The sequence below is a fragment of the Gymnoscopelus microlampas genome (genome assembly GCF_963454915.1).
Source record: "Gymnoscopelus microlampas genome assembly, chromosome: 8".
In the NCBI taxonomy this organism is placed as follows: Eukaryota; Metazoa; Chordata; class Actinopteri; order Myctophiformes; family Myctophidae; genus Gymnoscopelus; species Gymnoscopelus microlampas.
In genome coordinates, this window is record NC_139945.1 from 30,168,820 (window position 1) to 30,194,924 (window position 26,105).

Genomic DNA, 26,105 nt, shown 5'->3' on the forward strand with positions numbered 1-26,105 from the left:
TTTCCCTTTGATGCACGTGTTCACAATCTCCCCCAGAACTGTGAAGTCCCCCTTCCTTATTCCAAGCCTTACTACTGCCCGGGGTCTCACATCCGCACTAGTTACAGGCAAGTAAGAACACCGTCATGGGTGCAGCTGCGGTCCCTCTCACCCCCCCCCCCCCCTGGTTAATTACAGTCTGAATCTGTTGAAACAGATGCAGCAGCCGTGAAGGAATCAAGGATTCAAGGCAAGCCGCTAACTGGAGGAGGAGCAACGACTGAAGTGCAAATCGACACGATTTCCCCGTTTAATTAGGAGACATTTGGAAGGTGAAGCGACTCGAGGCATTAGATCTTTCGCTGACTCACGCTTCTCCCACCACCACTAGGCCTGTCACAATTATTACATAATCGTTTAATCGCAATTATTTGAGATAATCGCAATTATCTTCGCATAATCGTCTGTCTATACTGTATGTTGAGAAATGTTCAGACATTTTCCAATGTAAAAAAAAAGCAGAAATAGCAGATCTACAAGCTTACAACGCATCACGCGTTGTAAGCTTGTAGATCTGCTATTTCTGCTATTTCTACATGTATAAAATGTAAATACATACAATATATGTTAATGATTTTTTTGTATATTCAAGTTATTTGTCATATCTGCCCTGTGCAATTTTTGTATTACTAAGCCTAAAAGGCAAACAGAATGATTTATTCTATTCATATGTTCAACGCCAAACACACAATTAAATCGTTAATCGCAATTATTTGAGTGACAATTAGTCGTAAACTTAACTTTTGTAATGGTGACAGCCCTCGACCACTACACTAGCACTTCTTATCTCGACCCGGCCTCCTCCTCCTCCTCCTCCTCCTCCCTGCATGAAGCTGTAGACATAACACCAAGCAGCAGTATTGCTCTTAAGTCAAAACACTGCACCGAATGACAGGAAGAACAGATTTGCCATTCTTCCTCCACTCTGATCTGACCAGGAAATAACAATGAACCGCTTAGAACCCCATACTGAAAATGCTATTTTTAGCCTGTGTGTGTATTAGTAGCAGTGGTGGAAAAAGCACTCAATTGCTTTACTTAAGTAAAAGTATCAATACTGCAATGTGGAAATACTCTGTTACAACTAGAAGTCAGGAATTCAAAATGTGCTTGAGTAAAAGTACAAACGTATTGGCGTCAAAATGTACTTAAAGTACCAAAAGTAAAAGTAGTCATTATGCAGAATGTCCAATTTCAAGTTTTCAAATGTATAAAATATTTTGAAAATAGCCGATCTACAAGCTCACAATGCGTCGCATTGTGAGCTTGTAGATCGGCTATTTTCAAATGGTCAAAATGTATTTAAGGGGTTAATGTATATGTTTTGTAATAATAATCAAAATCTACAAAGTAACTAGTACAAGTTTTCAAATAATTGTAGAAAAAGTCCAATATTTGCTGAAACGTAGTGGAGTAGAAGTAAAAGTATTGGAAATGGGAAATACTCCAGTAAAGTAAAGATTCCTCAAAAGTGTACAGTACTTGAGTAAATGTACTTAGTTACTTTACACCACTGGATAATCATATATTTGCACTAGTTTACAACAAACTTACCTGCACTCCTCTCACAAGAGCACCAATTTATGAAGCAACATTTGTTTTTTAACGTATTTCTAATATTGTTGTAAATGTAGGGTAAATCAAATCAAATAGCAAAACAAAAAGGTGTTCAATATTTTGGATAATTATATTGAACTGTACATCTGTCAGCTAAACATGTGACACATGGACAAGCAATAAAAACATCCATTATGTTATTACTTTTATTTGTAATATAACATTGTCAGTTGCCAGTTTAACCCATTAAGACCGGGGACGCATCTGCGTCTCATTTTAAGATTTCTTTGGGCTATTCAAAAATAGCAGATCTACAAGCTCATAGCGCGGCACCGAGTGCCGCGCTACGAGCTTGTAGATCTGCTATTTTTGAAAAATTTCGAAAAAATATTTTCCAGATTTTTTTCAAAAAACTGTTGAGATTTAGATTTTTTTTAAAGAATCGCCTCAGGTCTTAAAGGGTTAAATCACTAGTGGGTGTTGTTTTGGGGTTACAGAACTCAGATGAAGGTTGCACGTCTACTCTAAAGTGACATGGATTTTCAGCTTCACACTAGCCATGCTGGTCCTTGCCGAGTAGTGATTTATTTTTTCACAATTGAATTGTTTTTAACATGGTGACGGCATCCTTTTTAATATAAGATCTCTAACTGAATATCTGACATGTGGTCGAATTTCTTTGTGGTCAATTGTCAAATATGGAGGTAAAGAGGGTCAATTATTGATTAGGCTGCCCTAGCGAGTCTGATATCATGTCTAGAGGGGCGGGTTCAAAATCTCTGGAGAAAAGTTCCGCCGGATCCTATTGGTTCACCGATATGTCCGTCAGCCCCCGCCCCGCGCCCCTCCTCCTCAAGCCTGTGAAGCGTTGAGAGCTTGTAGATGAGATATTTTCGCTATTTGATATACAACAAAGTATATAGGGCTTAACCCATTAAGGGAGAAGCAAAGATTTGTATATATTTTTAAAGGGAACATTTGTAACTCAAGTCTTTGCTTCTGGGAGAAGCAAAGACTTGTATATCTGCTATTTTTGAATAGCCAAAGAAATCAAAAAATGACACAGATTCTTTCCTGGTCTAAATGGGTGGTTAATACCTTGTCATACATCCTTTCTGAACTAGTCACCTTAGGCTTATAGAAGGATGACACTGATGTATTTCTTGACCTGGTTCCTTCTTGGCATTACAACGACATTCAGTCCTACAATTTTTATAGTCTGTTCATGGTGACCTGAATATCCACAGGTTTGGATGATTATCTTTATGAAAAGGTATACAAACGTGTCGTGTATCCTTTAAGAGTCTATTCTCGCCGTGTGCGTACTTTGTGTGTAAACTGTAAGGCTCTTCCTTTTCTTTGTGGAGCCTGGAGGTCCATGTTTCCATGAGGATGTGGAACACCTCAGGTTTCAGAGTCCATGATAAAAGTCTCAAAGTTCTGGTCGAGCTCAGACACCAGGGCGTCCACCAGTTCTTCCACGGTGGGCCGTCTCTGCAGCATCCCTGTGTGACACAGAAACACTTTCAATAAGGGGGGGGGGAATGGAGAAGAGTGTGCTTTCACCAAAGAAAGGCTTTTTAATTATTTCATCCCTTTAAGACCGGTAACGCATCTCTGTCATTGTAAGATTTCTTTGGCTATTCAAAAATAGCAGATATATACGGCACCGCGCTATGAGCTTGTAGATCTGCTATTTTTTGAAAAATCGTGAAAATGTCTGCAAATCTTTAGTTTGAATATATACATACTTTTTTAAAGCGAAAGTTTTTAACTCAAATCTTTGCTTCTGGGGATTTTACAAATGTCTACGAAATCCTGACAGTTTTGTTCCCCTAATTTTTTTTTTTACTTATGTTTCTATATTATCAATGGTTTTCAAACTTTTTTCATGACAAGGACCCCCAAAATAATATGTATTTGTCCGCGGACCCCATCCCATCTAAAAATATGTTGTTCCAGGGACCCCCCCAGAAGCAAAGATTTGAGTTAAAAATGTATATAAAATATTTGCACAAATGTTCACAATTTTTCTAAAAAAAATGGAATAGCCAAAGAAATCTTAAAATGACACACATGCGTTCCCTTCCCGGCCTTAAAGGGTTAAATTGTCAAAATAGGCAACATTTTCAAGATTAACATAAAGAAAACAAAGTCCGGACTATAAAGTTGTCTTTATGTTGATCTTCTGTGGGAAGCGGATCTTAACGACGTTATGCTCTGATGAAGGCTGGACTAGCTGAACCCTATCAATGTTGTGTCCCCGAAGGGTTTTGATGATCCTAGGAATCACGGGGAAAATGTTTTGACTGTGCGACCTGCAGTTCAAGAGTTATAGGCCTGTTATAGTGGCACCATGATTCCGATTTGAAACATTTGGGGTAGGGGTTGTCCCTTGGCCTACTGGGTGTGTGCATGCTAAGTTACACAGCGATCGGCCGAGCGGTGCCTGAGATTAGCAACTCTCTGACACGCACACACAAACAGACGGTCAGACAGACAGACAGGGGCGAAAGTAATACCTGCCTCTCGGCCAATCCGGCCTGGCGGAGATAACAACCTGTCAATGACAGGCTCTCCCTGAATGTGTGTGTGTGGGAATGGTTCACACACACCACAGGCGTGTCACACCCAGCTCAGAGCCTAATTAGTTTGACTCAGGCCAGGTGTGACTGCTTAAATCAACCTGCGAGCTTCGCTGTGATTGGTCTACTTTCCTCAGGACACGGGCATGCTCATACAGACAACCCCGTTCTGGATGGCAGGCTCCTCGGTACCACACTGTTAACCCGTTAAGACGGGGAACGCATCTGTGTCATTATGTATTTTTCGAAGCAAACATTTTTTAACTCGAATCTTTGCTTCTGGGGGGGTCCCTGGAACAAAAACATTTTTGGGCCTTGACATGAAAAGGTTTGATCACCACTGATATTATACCAACATAAGTTTTTCAGAAAACTGAATCCCCAGAAGCAAAGATTTGAGTTCGCTTTAACAAATATATATTATTCAAATATTTGCACACATTTTCACGATTTTTCAAAAATAGCAGATCTACAAGCTCGTAGCGTGTATATCTGCTATTTTTGAATAGCCAAAGAAATGACACAGATGCGTTCCCGGTCTTAATGGATTAAAGAAAAGGGTGTTTATTCCTCCAGAGGAAAATGTGTCAGGGCGCTAGGGCATTCACGAATAGTGATTTTTAGTATTCGAATTATTCGACCTATAAGTATTCGAATATTCGATTAATCGATTTGATTATAAAAAATAAAATAATAAAAAAATAAAAAATAAAAAAAATAAAACGTTTTTTTTTTTTTTTTTTTTTTTCAATGACATTGATGACTGGACTCAAGGAATGCGAGTTGACGTCACACCAGAGCTCACAGCTGCGTGTCTGCTGCAGAAAAGCCACTAAAAAAAAAAAATCTAAAAAAAAAAAAAAAAAAAACTTTATTTTTATTTTTTATTTTTTTATCGAATAATCGAATAGTGGTTTGATAGTCGAATAGTCGGTTTGATAGTCGAATATTCGAATATTCGATTATTCTGTTAATGCCCTACAGGGCGCTAGTGGGGAGACGTGACATTTCAGTGAGGATAAACAAACTACTGTGTTTTCATTTCTTGTTTTTAGCCACGCTAGCAGCAGCAAGGCTCCAAGGACGGTGATGTGGATCTCTCCGTGCGCCACGTTGGTCCCAATCAAACACCTCAAAAACTCCTGGCTTGGATTCTAAGGGAATTTGCTGTGCACCTTCATGCTCCACAGACGATGAATTTGAATGATTTTGGTGACACCATGGCCTTTTCCGCTTTTTCGTTGTTGCACTAGTGAGCAGTGGTGGAAAAAGTACTCAAATGTTTTACTTAAGTAAAAGTATCAACACTGCAATGCAGAAGTACTCCGTTACAAGTAAAAGTCCGGAATTCAAAATTGACTTGAGTAAAAGTACAAAAGTATTGGTATCCAAATGTACTTAAAGTACCAAAAGTAAAAGTACTAAAATGTTTGGAAAATAGCCGATCTACAAGCTCACAAAGAAAGTGGCAAAAATGCTTAATAGTAACGGAACCTTACCATTCTTCTTTGAATGTTTAATTAAATGTACGGTACACATGTATGTGTACATTATATGGTACCTAACCTACTAACTGTATGTTAGCATTGACCTTTCTCTTGACCTTACACTTACTCACTCAATCTCTCTCCCTCCCACCCACCCACCCACCCACCCACCCACCCACACACACACACACACACACACACACACACACACACACACACACACACACACACACACACACACACACACACACACACACACACACACACACACACACACACACACACACACACACACACACACACACACACACACACACACACACATATATTGAGTATAGCTGTAGAGCTAATAGTCTCTTGTAGTGTGAGTCCATGGGACTGTGTGTTTTCAGAGCCTGTCTGCCAGCTCATGCGTGGAGCGCTCCCCGCGCTTTGCTTTACAATTCCGCTGCACGCCTGCTTTGAACTCAGTTCATTTCCCCTTGTGTGGCTGCCAATGTAAATAGGGCCTCCCCCTCACCTCCCCCTCACCGTCTTTCCTGCATGGGTCACCTCCAACACACACACACACACACACAGACACACAGAAAAGCATGTCTACGCAAGCACGCATGGATGGAGACCCAAAGGGTTTCACAAAAGAGTTTAGCACACAGACACACACACACACACACACACACACACACACACACACACACACACACACACACACACACACACACACTCTCTCTCTCCCCCTCTCATACACAGTGTGTGCTCTCAATATACATGAAAGGACAGACACAGCTGGACACACACACACACACACACACACACACACACACACACACACACACACACACACACACACACACACACACACACACACACACACACACACACACACACACACACACACACACACACACACACACACACACACACACACACACACACACACACACACACACAGGAAACCCATCGCGCAAAAGCATCCTAGAACTGTCTCAGCAGGTGGAAACTGAGACTTGGTTTGGCTTGATCCCTGCCTCCCACTAAACCCTCACAAGAGAGAGAGAGAGAGAGAGAGAGAGAGAGAGAGAGAGAGAGAGAGAGAGAGAGAGAGAGAGAGAGCGAGAGAGAGAGAGAGAGAGAGAGAGAGACAGGGCAGGTCTCATTGTCTCTTATTACCCCACCAGTCGCACCCTGCCCCTTGGCAGCAAAACGATACCCGTACATACAGCACAGGGGTCCTGACTGAGCACACAGCCTCCACAAGGCCTGTGGAACAAGGAGACCACATGAAAAGACCCTCACGGTTTCCAGACATTAATGACAGGCGTTATTACAGAGGGGCCTGATGGGAGTGTTATGTACCACCACTGACGTACTGTAGATGTCATTTGAGACGTCTACGTCAGTGGTTCTCAAACTTTTTCATGTCAAGGATCCCCAAATTGACACTTATTACCCCGCGGACCCCCATTTGAAAACATATGCCAGGGACCCCCATTAAGAGAAGATTTTTACGGCTCTTAGCAGTGATTCTCAACCATTTTAATTTGAAGGACCCCCAGTTTGACATGCATTAGGCTAAGGACCCCCATTTAATGGCATTTATATCTCTGGGACCCCCATTTATATTGTAAAATCTATGTTAGTGTAACTCAGAGAGTGTACAAATGGAACCAAATGGACCCGTTAGGGTCCATTTGGTTCCATTTGTACACTCTCTGAGTTACAGACCCATAAGGGTCCATTTGGTTCCTATCCATCATTTAGCTGGGGACCCCCTGGAACTCCCTCAAGGACCACTGGTGGTCCCCGGACCACTGGTTGAAAACCACTGGTCTACGTCATTTTGCAGGTGAACACAGTGGATAGATACCCTGTGAATACCAGGTGAACACAGTGGATATAGATACCCTGTGAATACCAGGTGAACACAGTGGATAGATACCCTGCTATATATATAGACATGCTATATTCAACGGTCTATAACTAGCGAAGGGGGGTCGCAATGATTTAATTTAATATTTTTTGCGGAAGCACCGAGAAACCGTCCGTGTTTAGCAACGATCGGGGTATCGATCATACTGGAGATAAATATTCTGTGACTAGTTGATAAGGTAAGGACATCGCTGGCATTGGCTGATTTATTTATTTATTTACACTGGCAATAGTCTCGCGTAGCCAGACCCAACTGAAAATGAAAAACAGCGACCTCTGCTGTTTGTGATATTGTCTGTTGGGTCTGGCCGGAGGCAAATGGAACACCAGTGCGCAGGGAAACCGGGGTTTCATGTCTGCCTTCAGCGCATCACTTCCGGTTGGTGCGACTATGTTTTCATTCCCACTAACAATATTTCTACACGGAACACTAACACCACATGGATGGTTTTGGTTATAAGCCCACTTGTTTCTATGATGAAAGAGTAATTTAAAATGTGAATATCTTTCCGTGGTTTTGTCCGCTCCGAGGACGCTATTGCTAAATTAGTTTCGGCTAGTTTCGAGGGGGGAAGGGTGGACGGACACGTGAATCCCGCCCACTACATTTGATTGGGTAAAGCGCGGCCTGCTTCCTGATCTGAAGGCACGCCCACTTGTAGCCAATGCGCACACGTTATGACGAACCTCCCCGACAGATTCCAACGCAGAGCAGAATCTGTTCTTGAGAGATTACACTGGCAATGAATGAGTAATGAGCAATGAATACAAACAGAAACTCAGCCTCTTAAAACAATGTAGACTTGTATTACTACCACAACCCCTGTGGGATATTCCCATGGATATAAAAAGAAATAATAGTTGCTCAATCTGAAGTGTTTGAGTGTTTGTGGAATGAAACCACAGTACTGCAGTACTGGCACACAAACAGATGTGATTTGTCACTCTACTATCTTAATACAACTCTGTAATACTATATTCTGGTGTTCCGTGTGTACAAGTATAGCTACTGCATGTGCGCGCCTACTTCCGGAATTCCACCAAAAACAGCTAAACACACATATATATAGCATATAGTGTAAACTATGAGATCACACACATGCCCCCCCTCTCTCTCTCTCTTTCAATATTCCAGCCCTACATGAGCCCTACAAGAGCTGTGGGATCAGATCTTTACTTTGGATAAACTGCGTGCTGTCTGCGGCATCACTGGCACTTTCTCTAATGACACCGATTTCCTGCCTGCGTTGTGCACCAGGGGGATTTGTGGCCTTGGAGGCCTGCCCGCCTCAGGTCAGTGTGTTAACCCATTAAAGGACAACTTTGTTTTTTTACAACCAAGGTTTATATTTTAGCTTGTAATTAAAGTAAATAAATGATGAGTGTAATTTTTTTTTCATTTACTGCTTTCTATAGTTTTAGTATTTTTTGCGATATTTTTTACAGTGGGCGGGGGCATTCTGTCCGGTGGCTAATTATGCCTTTTTTACACAATAAAAAAGGTCCGGCTGTCTGAGATGGCCAGATGTGAGTTATTGGGGGCTAGAAGAGCTACTGTAAACAATAATAAAGAAAACGCCGGGTTAATGTGTTAAAAAAATACATATTTAGCCACCGGACAGAATGCCCCCGCCCACTGTGAAAACACTGTTAAAAAGATTGTGAAAATTGCTAAAACTATAGAAAGCAGTAAATTTAATTTTTTTAACACTCATCTTTTATTTACTTTAATTACAATCTAAAACATAAACATTGGTTGTAAAAAACCAAAGTTGTCCTTTAAGACCCGAGGCAGCGTCTAAAAAAATCCTAACAATTTTTCGGAAAAAAATGTAAAACAATATTTTTCACAATTTTTCAAAAATAGCAGATATACAAGCTCATAGCGCGGCACTCGGTGCTGCGCTATGAGCTTGTAGATCTGCTATTTTTGAATAGCCAATGAAATCTAAAGTGACACAGATGCGTTCCAGGTATCAATGGGTTAACCCTTTAAGACCGGGAAAGCCTCTGACTGTGTAACCACTTTAACCATTATTTCATACTTTGGGCTATTCGAAAATAGCAGATCTGCTATTTTTGATAAAATCGTGAAAATGTTTGAAATCTTTGAATATATGTAAAAAAAATAAAAAAATGTACTCAAATCTTTGCCTCTGGGAGGTCATCCCTGGAACAAAAATATTTTGAGATGGGGGTCCGCGGCCAAATACATATCATTTCGTGTGGTCCTTGACAAGAAAATGTTTGAGAACCCACTGACAAAGAAACATACGTTTTTCAGAAAACTGCTAGGATTTGGAAGACATTTTGTAAGAATCCGGTCCTCAGGTCTTAAAGGGTTTTAAGAACCAAAAGACACACATTTTCACGATTTTTCAAAGAATAGCAGATCTACAAGCTCATAGCGCGACACTCGGTGCCGCGCTATGAGCTTGTATATCTGCTATTTTTTAATAGCCTAAAGAAATCTAAAAGTGACACAGATGCGTTCCAGGTATCAATGGGTTAAACAAGCAAAGCTCAACATGCCGAGACTGACAACAGAGAGAAATCTCTCTGGCTCTCCAAAGCGAGGGAGAGAGAGATCAGGAGAGAACAGGGTACTAGGTAAAGAGCATGGCAGGGAGAGAGAGAAAGGGGGAAAAGAATGAAGAAGGGCGGGAGAGGGTGAGAGACGGAAAGAATACATCGGAAAGAAAGACGGGGATGAAAGAGAGACTGATAGCCTTGCCTACTTGCTGCCAATTATTTGTATGAGCTCTTGTATTATTGGATCTTGTTTATTTGATAGACTTATTTGTTTAGCTCTTGCTCATTAGATTTTCCTATTTGTCTCATCTGTTTAAGAAAGTAGGTAGCTGATATATTGACCTTTTTACCTTAGCGCTAGGTATGCTCTTAATGATTGATTGATTGAATTAGGCAGAAATGTTAAAAACAGCACAAGTACAGTTAAAACAGTTCAATCTAAAAGGTCTGTCCAAAAAGGTCCTGCGGTCTTGTTTCCACTGAGGTCCTTGTATTCAAAAGTTGCTCGTTTTAGAAGAGATTGCGCTTCTGGTGATTAGTAGTTTTCTTGCCTACATGTTGAATGCACTTATTGTAAGTCGCTTTGGATAAAAGCGTCTGCTAAATGACTGTAATGTCTGCTAAATGACTAATGATGGATACCGTGGGGGAGACCATCAAGAGCAGCGAGGGAGACTGAAGCCCAAAGCCTGAGTTATAAATTAATATCTTATATTGTTTCAAGTTAACTCATTGACTGCCAATGACGAGATTTATCGTACATTTTTCTCCAAGGCTCACACCGCCAATGACGAGATTCTCGCCATGTGTATTTTCAGTGTTTTTTACAATAGAGGGCGCTCTTCCGCAGCCTGTGAATGACTATGATGATGATGATGATGAAGAGTACTCCCAGAAATCACGCGATCACAACAAAATGAAGCTGGTTTCGTTTAGTGTTAAAGGATTTCTAAAAGTAAAGTTTTCTCTGCTTTCTGTTGTTTTTGACGAAAACAAGCCACATTCAACTGCCCATAACTATGGAATGGATTATCCCGATGGCACGCCCCCCCCCCTTCGATTCTCAGAGACCCCCCTATGTCTTTTGAGGCGATCGGCGGGTGGATCGCTGTGACAAATAATATTATATGATTTTTCAAAGGTTAGTAAAAAATGCTTACAATCGCTGGCTAGGGCAGCTATAGACGATGTTTTAACTCTGGCAGTTAACTCTTTAAGACCGGGAAAGCATCATTTGTGTCATTCTAAGATTTCTTTGGATTTCAAAAATAGCAGATCTACAAGCTCATAGTGCGGCACTCGGTGCCGCGCTATGAGCTTATAGATCTGTTATTTTTGAAAAATCGTGACTTTTATTGCAAATCTTGGAATATATATTTTCTAAAGTGAACATCTGTAAAATATTTACTTCCAGGGACCCCCAGAAGCAAAGATTTGATTTGATTGATTTGATTTGAGTTACAAATGTCGGCTTAAATAAAAGAAACATTCAAATATTTGCACAGAATGTTCATGATTTAAAAAAAAAAAAGTAGATCTACAAGCTCATAGCGGTGCCGCGCTATGAGCTTGTATATCTGCTATTTTTGAATAGCCAAAGAAATCTTGAAAGGACACCGACGCTTCCCTGGTCTTAATGGGTTAAAGAGTTAACAACACCACGCGTTGAGAGAAAGTAAGAGAAAGTGAAAGAAAGACTCAGACAGACAGACAGAGAAAGTGAGAAAGTGGGACTGAGTGAGTGATGACCCGGCCCAGCTATTGAAGAGGCCAGTCAGGTAAACAACGGAGCCTTTGCCGGCCCGTCATCACCACCAGCTCGGGGTGTCAGCACCTGGCTCTCACGGGGGCCGAGGAGAGACTCCACAATAAAAGCTACCAGCAGCCCTTACACTTCTTCTTCCCCCAGCCATACCAGGCTCTCTCTCTGGGAGAGTTGTGGAGGAATGTACAGATAGCCTGAACAAAGCCATAACAAGACTCTCTCTCTCTCTCTCTCTCTCTCCACACACACACACACACGCAAGCACACGCGCACAGGCACGCACACGCACCCACAAACACACACACGACTGGCTTAGCGATATGTATTATCTATATTGATACAAGCAGGGATGGATGCGAGGAGGGGTATGGGTTTTAGAGTGGTAGTGAATCAAATAGTATCGTCTTAAACAATGTTTGTAACCCATTTTTTTTCACCCAGTGGCATTTGCCTAGGCTGTAATCCTGGGCGCTACTGTCGCTCTGCCAGCCTGGGGAGAGCCCTGAACTGAGCTTATGCTTCCTTCAATGCATGAGGAGTGAGCAGGCCGGGGAGTTTCCCCTGTAGGACGTAGCACGTGGAAGGAACACGTTATTCCAATCAGTTCCTTTCCCCTCCATCAGGTGCCCTGGCTGATCAGGGGGAGGCGGTATAGAGACCAGGATTATTGAATGTTTTTGTGAGAGTACCTACCCTAGGGGACACGGGGAGAACATGCAAACTCCACACAGACAGGCCCTTTTACCAACCCCACCTAGGGTATGGGCACTGATGACGCGGAGGAGAGAAAGCCGCCCCAGCGCCCGCGGCGGGAATCGATCCCAGGACTTTCTAGCTGTGAGGCGACAACACTACCGACTGCGCCACCGTGCCCCAAACAATGTTAGGTTACACAGGACCTTATTCTCCATCTATCTTACATTACAACCGAGAACATTATTACAATTCCTCCTTGAACATTTTTAATCATATTTTTGTCTAATTTGGTTCCAAAGAATCAAATGCTGTACAATCCAACTTGTAAACAAACTAGATGTTATTTGTTTCTTGCAGGTATAAATTTTGGTTTCTTTTCAAAATATTTCCCTTGGAGATGGAGCAAAGTTGCAGCAGCAGTTCAGCAAGAATATGTTTGACAAAAGCTACATCTTTATAACCGAGGCCAATGAAATGTCACAATAATCCGTTGGAAAAACATAGACAAATACAAGTAATCACTGAAACCATAACAGAGTCGGTGTTGGTTACACACACACAGTATAAAACCTGAGTCAAACTGAGTTTAAGCTGTCCTTTGTGTACACTGTGCCAGAGCCTTATGGATAGTGGATTTACCATCATGACTCATCTAATCTTAAGAATATGGCATTCTTAATTCATAACGACACTGGCACTGAGAAGCAAGGTTCATGCCCACTAACATGCTTTTATCCTCGTCTGTGGCGTTTGCCAAGTTGGCAAATCAATGTCGGATAACAGAATGGAAGTCAGAAGACAGAAGACAATAACTTCCAGCACCTTTAAAGTTAACCTTTTTAAAATCTTTATTTAACCAGGGAAGGCTCGGTTGAGCATGAATGCTTTTATAGCAAACACTAGTTTTTGCATTCATAGTTTGCATGCATGTTTGCCACTGAATGCCTCAAACACATCCAGTGGGCGGTTCTGTACCGTCATTAAGACCACCTTAACCCATTAAGACCGGGAAAGCATTTGCAAAACCATGAAAACATGTGCAAATCTTTGAATATAATATATTGTTTAAGTGAACATTTGTAACTCAAATCTTTGCTTCTGGGGGTCCCTGGAACAAAATATTGAACAAACGTTCGCTATATAATATATAATCAAAGATGTCCAAAAATATTATTTTTTTTCAAACAAATAGCAGATCTACAAGCTCATTGTGCCGCGCTATGAGCTTGTAGATCTGCTATTTTTTTAAATAGAAATCTGAAAATGACACATATGCGTTCCCGGTCTTAAAGGGTTAACAGCAGTTTTGGGAGAGAGTGAGAGGTGTTCAATTCTTAACTCTCACTGCCTAGATTTCTTTTCTTTCTTTTTTATTCTTACAAAATTGGACTGAATAAAAACAAAACTACAAAAGGAAAAAAAACAAACACAAAAAGTCAAAGCACACAAAAGAAGCAAAGCAAACCATTTTGCCTAGACGTTCTCATCCGGCCTGGCAATCCCACTTCTTTATCCCCTAGGCTACCAACACCCCATCTAGTCTGAACAGACAGAAGTTTTAACAAAATGTTTGAAACACACACCATGCCAAAAACAACTCTAGGTAAAATGTTATAATGCAGTCTCTGGCTCCATACTTTTAACCTACCGTCAGTGATTATTATGTTTCTGTACACCAACCCCTGAGGACTCAAGGGTTATTGCATTTAATTCTTCTTGTATAATTAGGGGATAATTTATACCTACAATAGGATACCAGGTGAATTAAAATAACTAACTGTTTAAATCAATCATAGTAGTTGTCTGGGTCCCATTTAACCCATTGAGACCTGAAGCCGATTCTACATGTCTCCTAAATCTCAACAGTATTCTGAAAAACGTATGTTTCTATATCAGTGGTTCTCAATCTTTTTCATGTCAAGGACCCCCAAAATTATATGTATTTGCCCGCGGACCCCCATCAAAATATCTTGTTCCAGGGACCCCCCAGAAGCAAAGATTTGAGTTAAAAATGTTCGCTTTAAAAATATATATATTCAAAGATTTGCACACATTTTCACGATTTTTCTAAAATAGCAGATCTACAAGCTCATAGCGCGGCACTCGGTGCCGCGCTATGAGCTTGTATATCTGCTATTTTTGAATAGCCAAAGTGTAAAATAATGCTTTTTTAGCTCAAATCTAAAAATTACACAGTTCCAGGTCTTAAAGGGTTAATGGAGGCGGGAACCAAATTAGTAGCTAGCTTATAGAATAGAAACTGAGCAGTAGTCTGGATTCCCAGGACCAGAATGGAGATCTGCTGCTTTATGCAGCCTTGGTCATTCGTGATGACCAAGGGGTGAGATATTGTATAAGTAGGTCCCTCAGGTCTGGAAAACTATGCAGAGCGTTTTCGTTCATAAAGCCTCTTACACTCTATATACCTGCATTATGCCACAGTAAAGATGTAAATGGTTGTCCTGCAGGTCGTACAGTATAGCGTATTTACTAAATGTGCTGGCACACCACTTGACTTTCGATTTGCAAAGCTTTTCTAGATTTCTATTCGATTACAATAGCATGAGTTAACCAAGGGCCATATCAGTCTACGTTGTCGGATAGAAAGACCTGTAAACAGCACTTTCTTACAAACTCCTTCCAACATAAATTCTAGGGTTTGCGATATCAACATTAAAGTGTTTAAACAAGCAAAGCTCAACATGCCGAGACTGACAACAGAGAGAAATCTCTCTGGCTCTCTAAAGCGAGGCAGAGAGAGATCAGGAGAGAACAGGGTACTAGGTAAAGAGCATGGTTAAAAAGTGCAAGATAAGTATGAGCGTACCGTACTGATCCAAAGAAATCAACTCTGGCAAGCAGGATTTTAAGCATTACAATGTACAGTATATCTTACGTTAAGGAATAGTTAAATTCATTCATCTCTACAGATCAGACCACTATAACATATATTACAAAGGTATTACCATAGTTGGAAAGAAGCGGCACTCCAAAATAAAAGTTGCAAGACTGAACTCAGTTAACCATTTTCTTCATTCTGATGCGTTTCGGCATATAGCCTTTCATCAGAGCAAATAAACATTTTAATTTGCTCCGATGATGAAGGCTATGTGCCGAAAAGTATCAGAATAAAAAATATGTATTAACCGAGTTCAGTCTTGCAACTTCTTTTTTGGAGTGCAGCTTCTTTCCACCTAGGTGTTTTTTTTTTTCATTTGAGTATGTTTAGCACCCATGGCCAAGGAAGGCAAACAGAGGACGTGCACCTGCTCCAGTTTTAGATGTATTAGTTATAGTTATTGTTCATACCTAAACAAATGCGTAAAAAAAAAGAAAGAAAGTCTTAAGCCTGATTTATACTTTGTTGTGTGATGGTGTCGCGTGCTGAAAATAGCCACATCTACAAGCTAACAACGCGTTGCGTGTCCACAGCACGTTGTGTGCACACGTTGTGTGCTGTGGACACCAGAGTGGCAGCGGTGGCCTAGTGGTTAGAGGGGCGGCCTTGATACCGGAAGGTCCCTAGTTCGATTCCCCAATTCATCACATCAATCATGAATCACCGCTGAATAGCCCTTGAGCAAGGCTTCCATGCAGGGTCCGGCTGGAAACAAGTTTCGTGCTTAGTCCGACACCCTGGGTAAACAACAAACTTTGCTTTGCTTTGTGAGCTTGCATATCCTGCCATTTTTGCCACGCGTAATGAATTACCCACCATGTCTATAACATGAAAAGGAGCAATTTGCTGGGACTGTAGAAGTATATCATTTCAAAAGGCTTTCACCCGCAGAAGGAAGATTTACTCATCAATCTTAACAGCAGGCAAAGGTTGAAAACCCTTTGTGAAACTTGAGATGCGTATGAATGGAAGGAAAAGGTTAACAGAATACATACTGTAATTAGGATATCAGTTTATGAGATGAGAAAAGGGCTGATACTCAGTTAAGGTAATGGAATGCCTAACAAATTGACAGTGAAGAGAATATTGTATCCACACTTATTCTACACACGAGTGCAGAAAAATCTATGTCCATCGGCTTTTTCCATGGATCAGTTAGCCATGCGGATCTCTGATCGCTTCCCGATTTCACCTTGAATTTATTGTGATCATTATGGATTGAAGAAGAGGATGTGGGAGATCTTTATACCAAAAAATAACACTCAACTAATATTGCACACAAGTACAATTGTGGCTTTCAAGCTTTCTTTTTTTCTCACTCTCCAACTTCGTCATTATGCCAACCCCTACGGTTTGGTCTGGAGAGGGTGTAGACCATTGGTTCTCAAAGTGGGGTCCGGGGACCCCCAGGGGTACTTGAGGGGGTTCCAGGGGGTCCCCAGCTGAATGATGGACAAGAACCAAATGGACCCTTATGGGTCTGTAACTCAGAGAGTGTACAAATGGAACCAAATGGACCCGTTAGGGTCCATTTGGTTCCATTTGTACACTCTCAGAGTTAAATTAACATTGGTTTTACAATGTGAATTGGGGTCCCAGAGGTATAAATGCCATTAAATGGGGGTCCGTAGCCTAATGCATGTCAAACTGGGGGTCCTTGAAATTAAAATGGTTGAGAATCACTGCTAGAGAGCCGTAAAAACCTTCTCTTATTGGGGTCCCTGGCTTATCTTTTCAAATGGGGGTCCGCAGGGTAATAAGTGTCAATTTGGGGGTCCCTGGCATGAAAAAGTTTGAGAACCACTGGTGTAGACAACCACGTGTCTCCTCCGACACACATGGAGTTGGCAGCTGCCACTTTTCACCAGACCGTGAGGAGCAAATTCTGCCCGTACCCGTACCCGACGTTTACAGGCCGGGCCCAAAATCTATGCTAATTGGTCGGGCGGGGCCAAGCCTCAGCCTGAGGCCCTCAGGGCACATACAGTGTATGTGTTGGATGCAGCAAAGTGAACTTTACTCAGGTATCTTTACTCAGGTATCTTTACTCAGGTATCTTTACTCAGGTATCTTTACTCAGGTATCTTTACTCAGGTGACTTTTAGGCCATTAAGCACATAATGACACCTTTTTGGGTTTTCGGGCCTAAACGTATGGTAATTGTTCGGGCCAGGCCGGGCCAAGTCTCGGTCCGGGGCCCAGTAGGGCCCAGTTCTCAACGGGACTTAATTTTCAGGCCCGTTGAGAACTCCAGTGAGGAGTTTCACTTGGAGAGAGGGCATTAACGTGTGTGGAGGAACACGCTATCCCTCCAGGGCCCGCTCCCTGCTGAACAGGCGGCTGACCGACCTGTAGGAGCTGCTCAGGGCAGCAACAGGGATCCCCCTGCCCTGCTGGCTTCCACCTACAAACATGCCAAATTGTGTTCATTGAAAGGCCACATAGACAATAAATACAACCAATTTGTTTTTAACCCATTAAGACCTGAGGCCGATTCTACAAAATATCTTCTAAATCCTAACTGTTTTTTGAAAAAACTTATGCTACTATGTCAGTGATTCTCAAACTTTTTCAAGTCAAGGACCCCAAAATGATATGTATTTGGCCACAGACCCCCATCTCAAAATATTTTGTTCCAGGGACCCCCAGAAGCAAAGATTTGAGTTAAAAATGTTCGCTTTAAAATATATATATTCAAAGATTCGCACACGTTTTCACGATTTTTCAAAAATAGCAGATCTACAAGCTCGTATCGCGGCACTCGGTGCCGCGCTATGAGCTTGTAGATCTGCTATTTTTGAATAGCCAAAGTGTAAAATAATGCTTTTTAGCTCAAATCAAGAAGTGACACAGATGCGTTCCAGGTCTGGGTTAAAGCACATGTTACTGTATGTCTTACTAATGGGGTAACAGCCACAGATTGCACACAGATTTATTGGAATTTCTTGTTTATTTACTCGGGGAGGATTGGTGGGCGATGGCTATCAGTTAAATGAAGGCCCGATGTAGCTGGCTAACAGCTCTGAGGCCGTGCTAATGACCGCTCCAGGGACCGCGGCGCGGCTCAGGCTCAGCCCTGCCTGCTTTTGCAGCTATCAAGCGTTATCAAGCATCTCAGCTGCAGTAGCAACCGATGAATGTTTCAGGACATTAGGGATAAGGAAGTTGAAAGGGATCGTCTGGCCAGAGGTCAGCATTCTGAGCACTTCATACACCCAGACCTGTTTTTGACAGCAGAAAATAACGTATAGTTCTTCCGTGCAGTGGTTTTCAACCTTTTTTTTCATATCGGGGTCCATTATTTATTCGGCATTTGAGCCACGGACCATCGTTTGATGAGATTTAGACTCTCAGACCCAGAACTTTGAATATTTTGTTGTTGTTGGATAAGATTTTGTCAAAAGAACAATTCTTCTACATTCACTAATCGTGTAGACTTCTTGTAAATTAAGTAATGCAGATGTTTAACAATAATTTAACTCTTGAGGCCGTAAAATGAAACCAAATGGACCCGTAAGGGTCCATTTGGTTGACAACTCTCCATCATTTAGCTGGGGACCACCTGGAAACTCCCCAAGGACCACTGGTTGAGAACCACTGCTTTAGTGTGATTATGGCTATGAAGGTTACATAGATACCGTTAACTTGGCACAATTTACATTTTTATCAGGGATAAAAAAAAACACAAGAAAAACTAAGCAGAATAAAGCAAGACATTACATTAACTTTCTTGTTACCAAAAAGACAGCATGGCAACCAATTTCAATGTGCTTTATAGGAACTGTCGCCCAGTGGTGTAAAGTAACAAAGTACATTTACTCAAGTACTGTACTAAAGTCAAATGTTGAGGTATTTTTACTTTACTTGAGTATTTCTAATTTTCAGTACTTTTACTTACTCCACTACACCTCAGAGGCTAATATTGTACTTGATGCCAATACTTTTGTACTTTTACTCAAGTATATTTTGAATTCCAGACTTTCACTTGTAACAGAGTGTTTCAATATTGCAGTATTGATACTTTTACTTAAGTAAAACATGTGAATACTTTTTCCACCACTAACCAAAAGACAGCATGGCCAATTTCAATGTTCTTTATAGGAACTGTCGGCACAGTGAGATTGCTTGACTGAGACTGCCAGTTGTAAAGGGCTATTGATCCCGTACAGTCTGAAATGGCATGTGTTCAGTGCTTGGGGCAGCCACACCCAGTGGATTCCCTCCCTATGACTGCTGGGATATCTGGGGCAAACAGAGGCAGGGTTTGACTGGTTGGCCAAACCTATTGCTCATGGGTTTGTCAAGCCAAGCAGCTTTTGAGCGTGTTGAAATATGCTACATAATGATTGTAGCCTCCACATTCTTTCATATTGTTATAATAACTGCTCTAGCTGAATAAAGAATATTGAGAACCCAGGTTTGATTTTGTTTTATATGGCTTCAAAAATATAAGCAGCTGGGGTGCCTTATAAATATGTATAGGTAATATGTATACATATTCATAATCATGCACTTGAACATAGATTTCTGGTAGCTGCAGCAGCACTTTAGCTTCTGCTCATAACCATTCGAAACATGTCATGGTGTGTAAAGTAATTACCTCCGTCTAACCCGCAGGCAAACCATCCTCTCCCTGCCTCTGTAATTATGTCTTTGAAGTTGGGAGAGCCTGCTTTTTTTTGGGTCTGGAAATGGTGTTTTAGAAATGGCAAAAAATCTAAACATGACAAGGGTGATGACAGTCCACTGGGTAGGTTTCACAAGAGGAGCTGTAGTGGCACTCTTGTGAACAAAAGGACAACACTACAGCTATGGTCATAGTTTTCTTTTTTTGCGTGTGTATGTGTGAAGGATCAATATAATTGAATTTAACCGTCTCATCTAACTACAGTATAGGCTGATAAGCAGGAATAAGGGCAACATCTAAACAGTAGAATTCCAATTTTCGCAACTTTTGCATGACACTGTCATACGACAAAGTATAAAATAAAAATGTTATAGTTAATTTACAAAAAAAAAAAGAAATACAAGGTTTCTGCCCAAAAGAAATGATATAAATCAGTGGTTCTCAACCAGTGGTCCGGGGACCACCAGTGGTCCTTGAGGAGGTTCCACGTGGTCCCCAGCTAAATGATGGTAGAGTTGGTAACCAAATGGACCCTTATAGATCTTTAACTCTCGAGAGCGTAAAACGAACGGGTCCATTTGGTTTCATTTTACGCTCTCAAGTGTTAAATTATTGTTAAACATCTGCATTACTTAATTAAAGAATTGTTATTGTGTGTGCCTGTTATCTCTCCTATGGTACCACATCAATACAGTATGGAATTGTGGACAAAATCTTATCAAACGATAACGAAATATTCTCAAAATAAGTCTTGGATCTGAGAGTCTAAAATCTCATCAAATGGTGGTTCCGTGGCTCAAATTCTGAATGAATAATGGACCTTGATATAAATCAGTGGTTCTCAAACTTTTTCATGTCAAGGACCCCCAAATTGACACTTATTAGCCCGCGGACCCCCATTTGAAAAGATAAGCCAGGGACCCCAATAAGAGAAGGTTTATACGGCTTTCTAGCAGTGATTCTCAACCATTTTAATGGCAAGGACCCCCAGTTTGACGTGTATTAGGCTACGGACCCCCATTTAATGGCATTTATACCTTTGGGACCCGAAGTTATATTATAAAATCAATGTTAATGTAACTCTGAGAGTGTACAAATGGAACCAAATGGACCCGTTAGGGTCCATTTGGTTCCATTTGTACACTCTCAGAGTTACAGACCCATAAGGGTCCATTTGGTTCCTATCCATCATTTAGCTGGGGACCCCCTGGAACCGCCTCAAGTACCCCTGGGGGTCCCCGATATAAATAACCAAAACGAAACTTCAGTCCAGCGCCGTTTTGTGCGCAGCAAGCAGTCGGTACAACCTGCTTGCCAGAGGCAACAGGGCCTTGCTATACCTCATGAAAGAGAACCACTGGGGTCCTGGGACCCGGCTCCCCCAACCACCCGACCCAAGTGGATCCATTATCCCACCGGTGTGGTTCTTGATCCGTGCCGAGCAGTGGGGGCTATATGGGAACAGGTTTAGCCCCCATGAAAGCCCTCTTCTGTAAGCAGGGCCCGGGGGCGGCCTGGGCTCCACAACACAGAGAACCTCAGTCAGCGTGTCCCCTCAGTCGATCACCTTTCACTCCTTCTCTCTCTCTCCTTCTCCAGACTTTTTCTCTTCCTCTCTTATTTCTCCTTCTTTTCTGTCTCTCTCTCTCAGGCTGTTCTCTCTTTGTCTCTCTCTTTCTTGGTCTCACTTTCCGCCACTGCTACTGCTGCTGCCGCTGCCGTTCCCATTCAATACACAGTCAAATTCCAGAGTGTTAATTTAGCCCATTAAGACCGGGAGCGCAGCACACGCGTGTCATTATTAGATTTCTATGGGTATTCAAAAATAGCAGATCTACAAGCTCATAGCGCGGCACCGAGTGCCGCGCTATGAGCTTGTAGATCTGCTATTTTTTTTCATCGTGAAAATGTGTGCAGATCTTTGAATATGTATATTTTTAAAGCAAACATTTGTAACTCAGATCTTTGTTTCTGGAGGGCCCCGGAACAAAATATTTTACAAATGTTGGCTTTAAAAAAAATATATACAGTATATATCCAACGATTAGCACACATTTTCACGATTTAAAAAAAATAGCAGATCTACAAGCTCATAGCGCGGCACTCGGTGCCGCGCTATGAGCTTGTATATATTTTTGAATAGCCAAAAACATCTAAAATGACAGAGATGCGTTCCCGCTCTTAATGGATTAACTGCGAGAGTGCAAAAATGTACCGTTACGGGCCCATTTTTTTTACACTCTCAGAGTCAAATCGACACTCTGGATTTTGCTGTGTGCCGTAGTGGGGTTACTATTTCAGCACCGAGTTTTGTGTCTGGGAAATATCCACCAAGTGGGCAGGGAGCCATGCAGATAAAGAGGCTGGCCTCCGATTAGCCTCGCTGGCCCTGCTCTCCGGTCCCCCCCCCCCCCCCCCCCCCCCCCCCGCTACCACCTGGTGAAACAAGGAGGAGAGGTGGAGGAAACATTACACAGCCTCATCCACAAGGGGCTTTGTTTGAAAGGGTTTTTTCTTTTTTTTTTACGTAATGGGTTGAGTCTGGATTCTGTATTTGGGGGGTGCTTCTTATAGCCCCCCCCGGCTTAAGTACAGCTTAGGATCCAAGGATGTAAAAACTTGATTCTTGGCTCATTCGCGTCATTCTCTTCCTTCCCCATATTCCCCAATGGGCACTCAGGATGGCTGCTATGAACTTCTCAACCTCTTAGAAAACAATAGTGGAGCTGCTAAATGCTTCAACACATGCCGTTTCAACGCATCACCGTTTAGTTTTATGACCGTGACTTATGCAATCATTATGATGCGCTAAATTATAAGGACAGATGTAGCTATCATAAATGCAGAGGAGGGCTATTTGACAGCCAACTCCCGCTAGAGTCCCGAAAGGCTACAACATTTCGCCAGACATGGCAGGGTTGTTGAAATAGAACAGATATACTGCCTACTGTAGTACCCTAAAAATGACTGTGATACAGATGAAGGGGTGCTTAGCGTAATGCTAGACACAGAAAATTGACACAACGTCGGTTGCTAATCATCCAGCTGGGTGCTATTCTTTTGAATGCTAAACTCAATTGTTTTGAGCATAGAACAGATATTCGCAACCATGTGCTTCCATGTGAAGCATATAAGAGGAAGTAGGGATGCAAATTATCGATTAATTCATTAATTGATAACCTTATCAATCGATTAGGAAAATTCTTGTCCGAAACCGAAACTGAGTGCAGAAACGTAATTGCCTAACATTAACGAGCGTCAACGAGCATCAGCTGGACACTGGCCTGGATCTCCAGGCTTTTAGCTGGACACAGACATACACAATTCAATTCAATTCAATCCAATTCCTCCCCTCTGCAGTGCTCTGTGGAGTCTGTCTCATTTCTCTCCAAAAGAGAAATGAGACTTGGTGCAGCGCTATGAGCTTGTAGATCTGCTATTTTTTCAAATTGTGAAAATGTGTGCAAATCGTTGGATATATATTTTTTTAAAGCCAACATTTGTAAAATATGATGGATTAAGGATTACTGTGATTATGATATGCTCAAATTTGATATCACACACACCATACCTGTAACTTTCACTAACCCCCCCTCAAAAAATATTTTTAATTATTATTTTAAAGTAAAACTAGATAAACTGCTCCTCGGAGCACAGGTCTCCACCTAGTCAGGTACGTTATTGTGGCCTCCTGGTGGCGCTATAATAGGCCAATGTGAAAAGGGTGCAATTTCTTCAAAGGCCTTTCACGGCAATCGGACACTGCATTCATGATTTGAGGCTTTTGTTCCAAAAATGTGTTTTGCTAAATTAGACCTGCTGGTGGCGCTATAACAGGTCAATGTGAAAAGGGTGCCATTTATTCCTCGGTCTAGTGGGAATGTGCGTGTGAAATTTCACGGAAATCGCAAGCTGCCTGCGTTCATGATTTGAGGCATTTTGCTGAAAACGGACCAATCCTGCAAACTTTGAAAGCCAACCTTACTGTAGCCAATCAGGATGGAACATGACTATTAGAGATACCTTGTACCGATTTGCATGACGTTTGGATAAAATATGTAGGAGTAAATGGGTTTTGCACAAATCGGCCTCCTGGTGGCGCTATATCAGGGCTAAGTGAAACATTTGGGGCAGAGGTTCTGAATTGGCATCCAGGGAGTGTGTGTGCACAGTTTCGGAGTGAGTGGGCCAACGGTGTCGGAGATTAGCCGCTCGCAGACGGACGGACACACGGACAGACGGACAGGGGGTAAAACATACTCCCGCCATGCCTTTCGGCCTGGCGGAGACAATAATAAAAAACTATTCTTAAAAAAAGAATAATACAATTTTGATACATTAAATTACGATTAATGATAAATACGATTATAGATTAATTGTTAACATCCCTAAGAGGAAGTAATCACTCCTTCTACATCATCAATGCATTCCACAATATACGTCTTCAGAGGATATATCACATCTTTTGTCAAGAAAAGATCTTCAATGAGGGCCTGTACAAAATCACAAACTGTCACAATATAAACACTGACGGCTCCGATGGCTCGGACATGTCCTCAAAATGGACCACGACCGCATTGCTAAAGCATTGCTCAAGTAGACTTGAGATGGACCCCACATGGAAAGAGGAAACAAAGGAGGCCAAAAACTGTGACCTCATAAATGAAAACGGCAAACATAGCTTAGGGCAGTGGTTCTCAAACTTTGTCATGACAAGGACCCCCAAAATGATATGTATTTGGCCGCGAGTATAAAAAGTAATAATTATTCTGATGCTATATTTACACATTTTGCTGGGTACCCCCTGGAACACCCTCAAGTACCCCTGGGGGTCCCCGGACCCCACTTTGAGAACCAATGGCTTAGGGTAAGGCACAATATACTGCAGAGGACAGGACCAGATGGAAGCAGATAGTCACAGCCATATGTTCCAGGAATGGGACATTTAAATGGTAAAATGTGTACACAAAAAAATTAATAACCATCAGTTTAGGACTAATTTACCAAAAACTTTACATAATTAATACAAATACAAATGTATTAAAATACTGTATATACAGTAATTGTAACTCTTACAAGTCTCTAGCAGTGTTACATGCTCACTCTGTTTTTCAAAGTGACCATTGGCAATTCTCAGACTGCATTTTTTAACACAATAATTAGTTCTACAAGTACTTCATGCTAATATGGGACGCACACTACTTTGAGGTGCTGAAATGCACTGCTAATAGTGACAACAACTTAACTGCCCTATCGTTACCTTTATCCTGTGCGATTTATCCAATGTATATGTATTAAATAAACAATGTTGCTGGCCACCACTAAATTTATAATATTAAAACCAAAACAAGCGGCACCTTAAGGAGGAATTGATACCTTTGCATTCAGCAGGTAACTTTCATTTTCGTGTTTAGTGCCTTGTCTTTTAAAATAAACAAAAGCCTTTGATCTGAAACCGTAGCTGATAATGAGACATGTAGGAAACCACCAGACAGGGGAAAACATTTCCAGACAGATGACTCTTTATCTTTATTGGACGGTGTTCACCTTGTTGGCAGTAAAAAAAGTAGCTGACTGGAGTCACTTTGCGTTCACACTTATATACTGTGGTATAAATGCAGGAAAATATACTAGGTTGCATGACGGGATTTTGACCAGATATACCGCCATACATGATCGTCAAATCTTCACAGGATGTCAAAATTAAATATACCAGTAAATTGCTAGCATTATAGGCAAGTGTGAATGGGGTTAAATATGTATCGGTTTATGGTATCCACTCCATAGCAATAAGCGCAGGGGGGGGGGGGGCACTGCTGAAAAACTTCCCAAACAGTAATGTAACTAATAATTGGGCCGCGCGACCCGGAAATTACCGTAATAATCCTATAACGGGAGCAAAATAATAATAATTTTAAAAAAAACGTTCTTTTTTTTTTTTGGGGTGGCCCACCGGCCACCTGGCGGCCCTTAAATGGCGCGGCCGTTC

At 41.6% G+C, this 26,105-nt stretch overlaps 1 protein-coding gene across 1 annotated transcript in view; it reads right to left on the reverse strand.

Annotated features, from left to right (window-relative positions):
* Positions 1-1,967: 1,967 nt before the first annotated feature.
* Positions 1,968-26,105, reverse strand: part of LOC311051131 (mitochondrial intermediate peptidase-like) — an 82,023-nt gene continuing 57,885 nt past the window's right edge. The window contains exon 19 of the mRNA XM_084065534.1: positions 1,968-3,101. Coding sequence (XP_083921660.1) covers positions 3,001-3,101 — 101 coding nt within the window. The 3' untranslated portion in view covers positions 1,968-3,000. The remainder of the gene's footprint in view (positions 3,102-26,105) is intronic.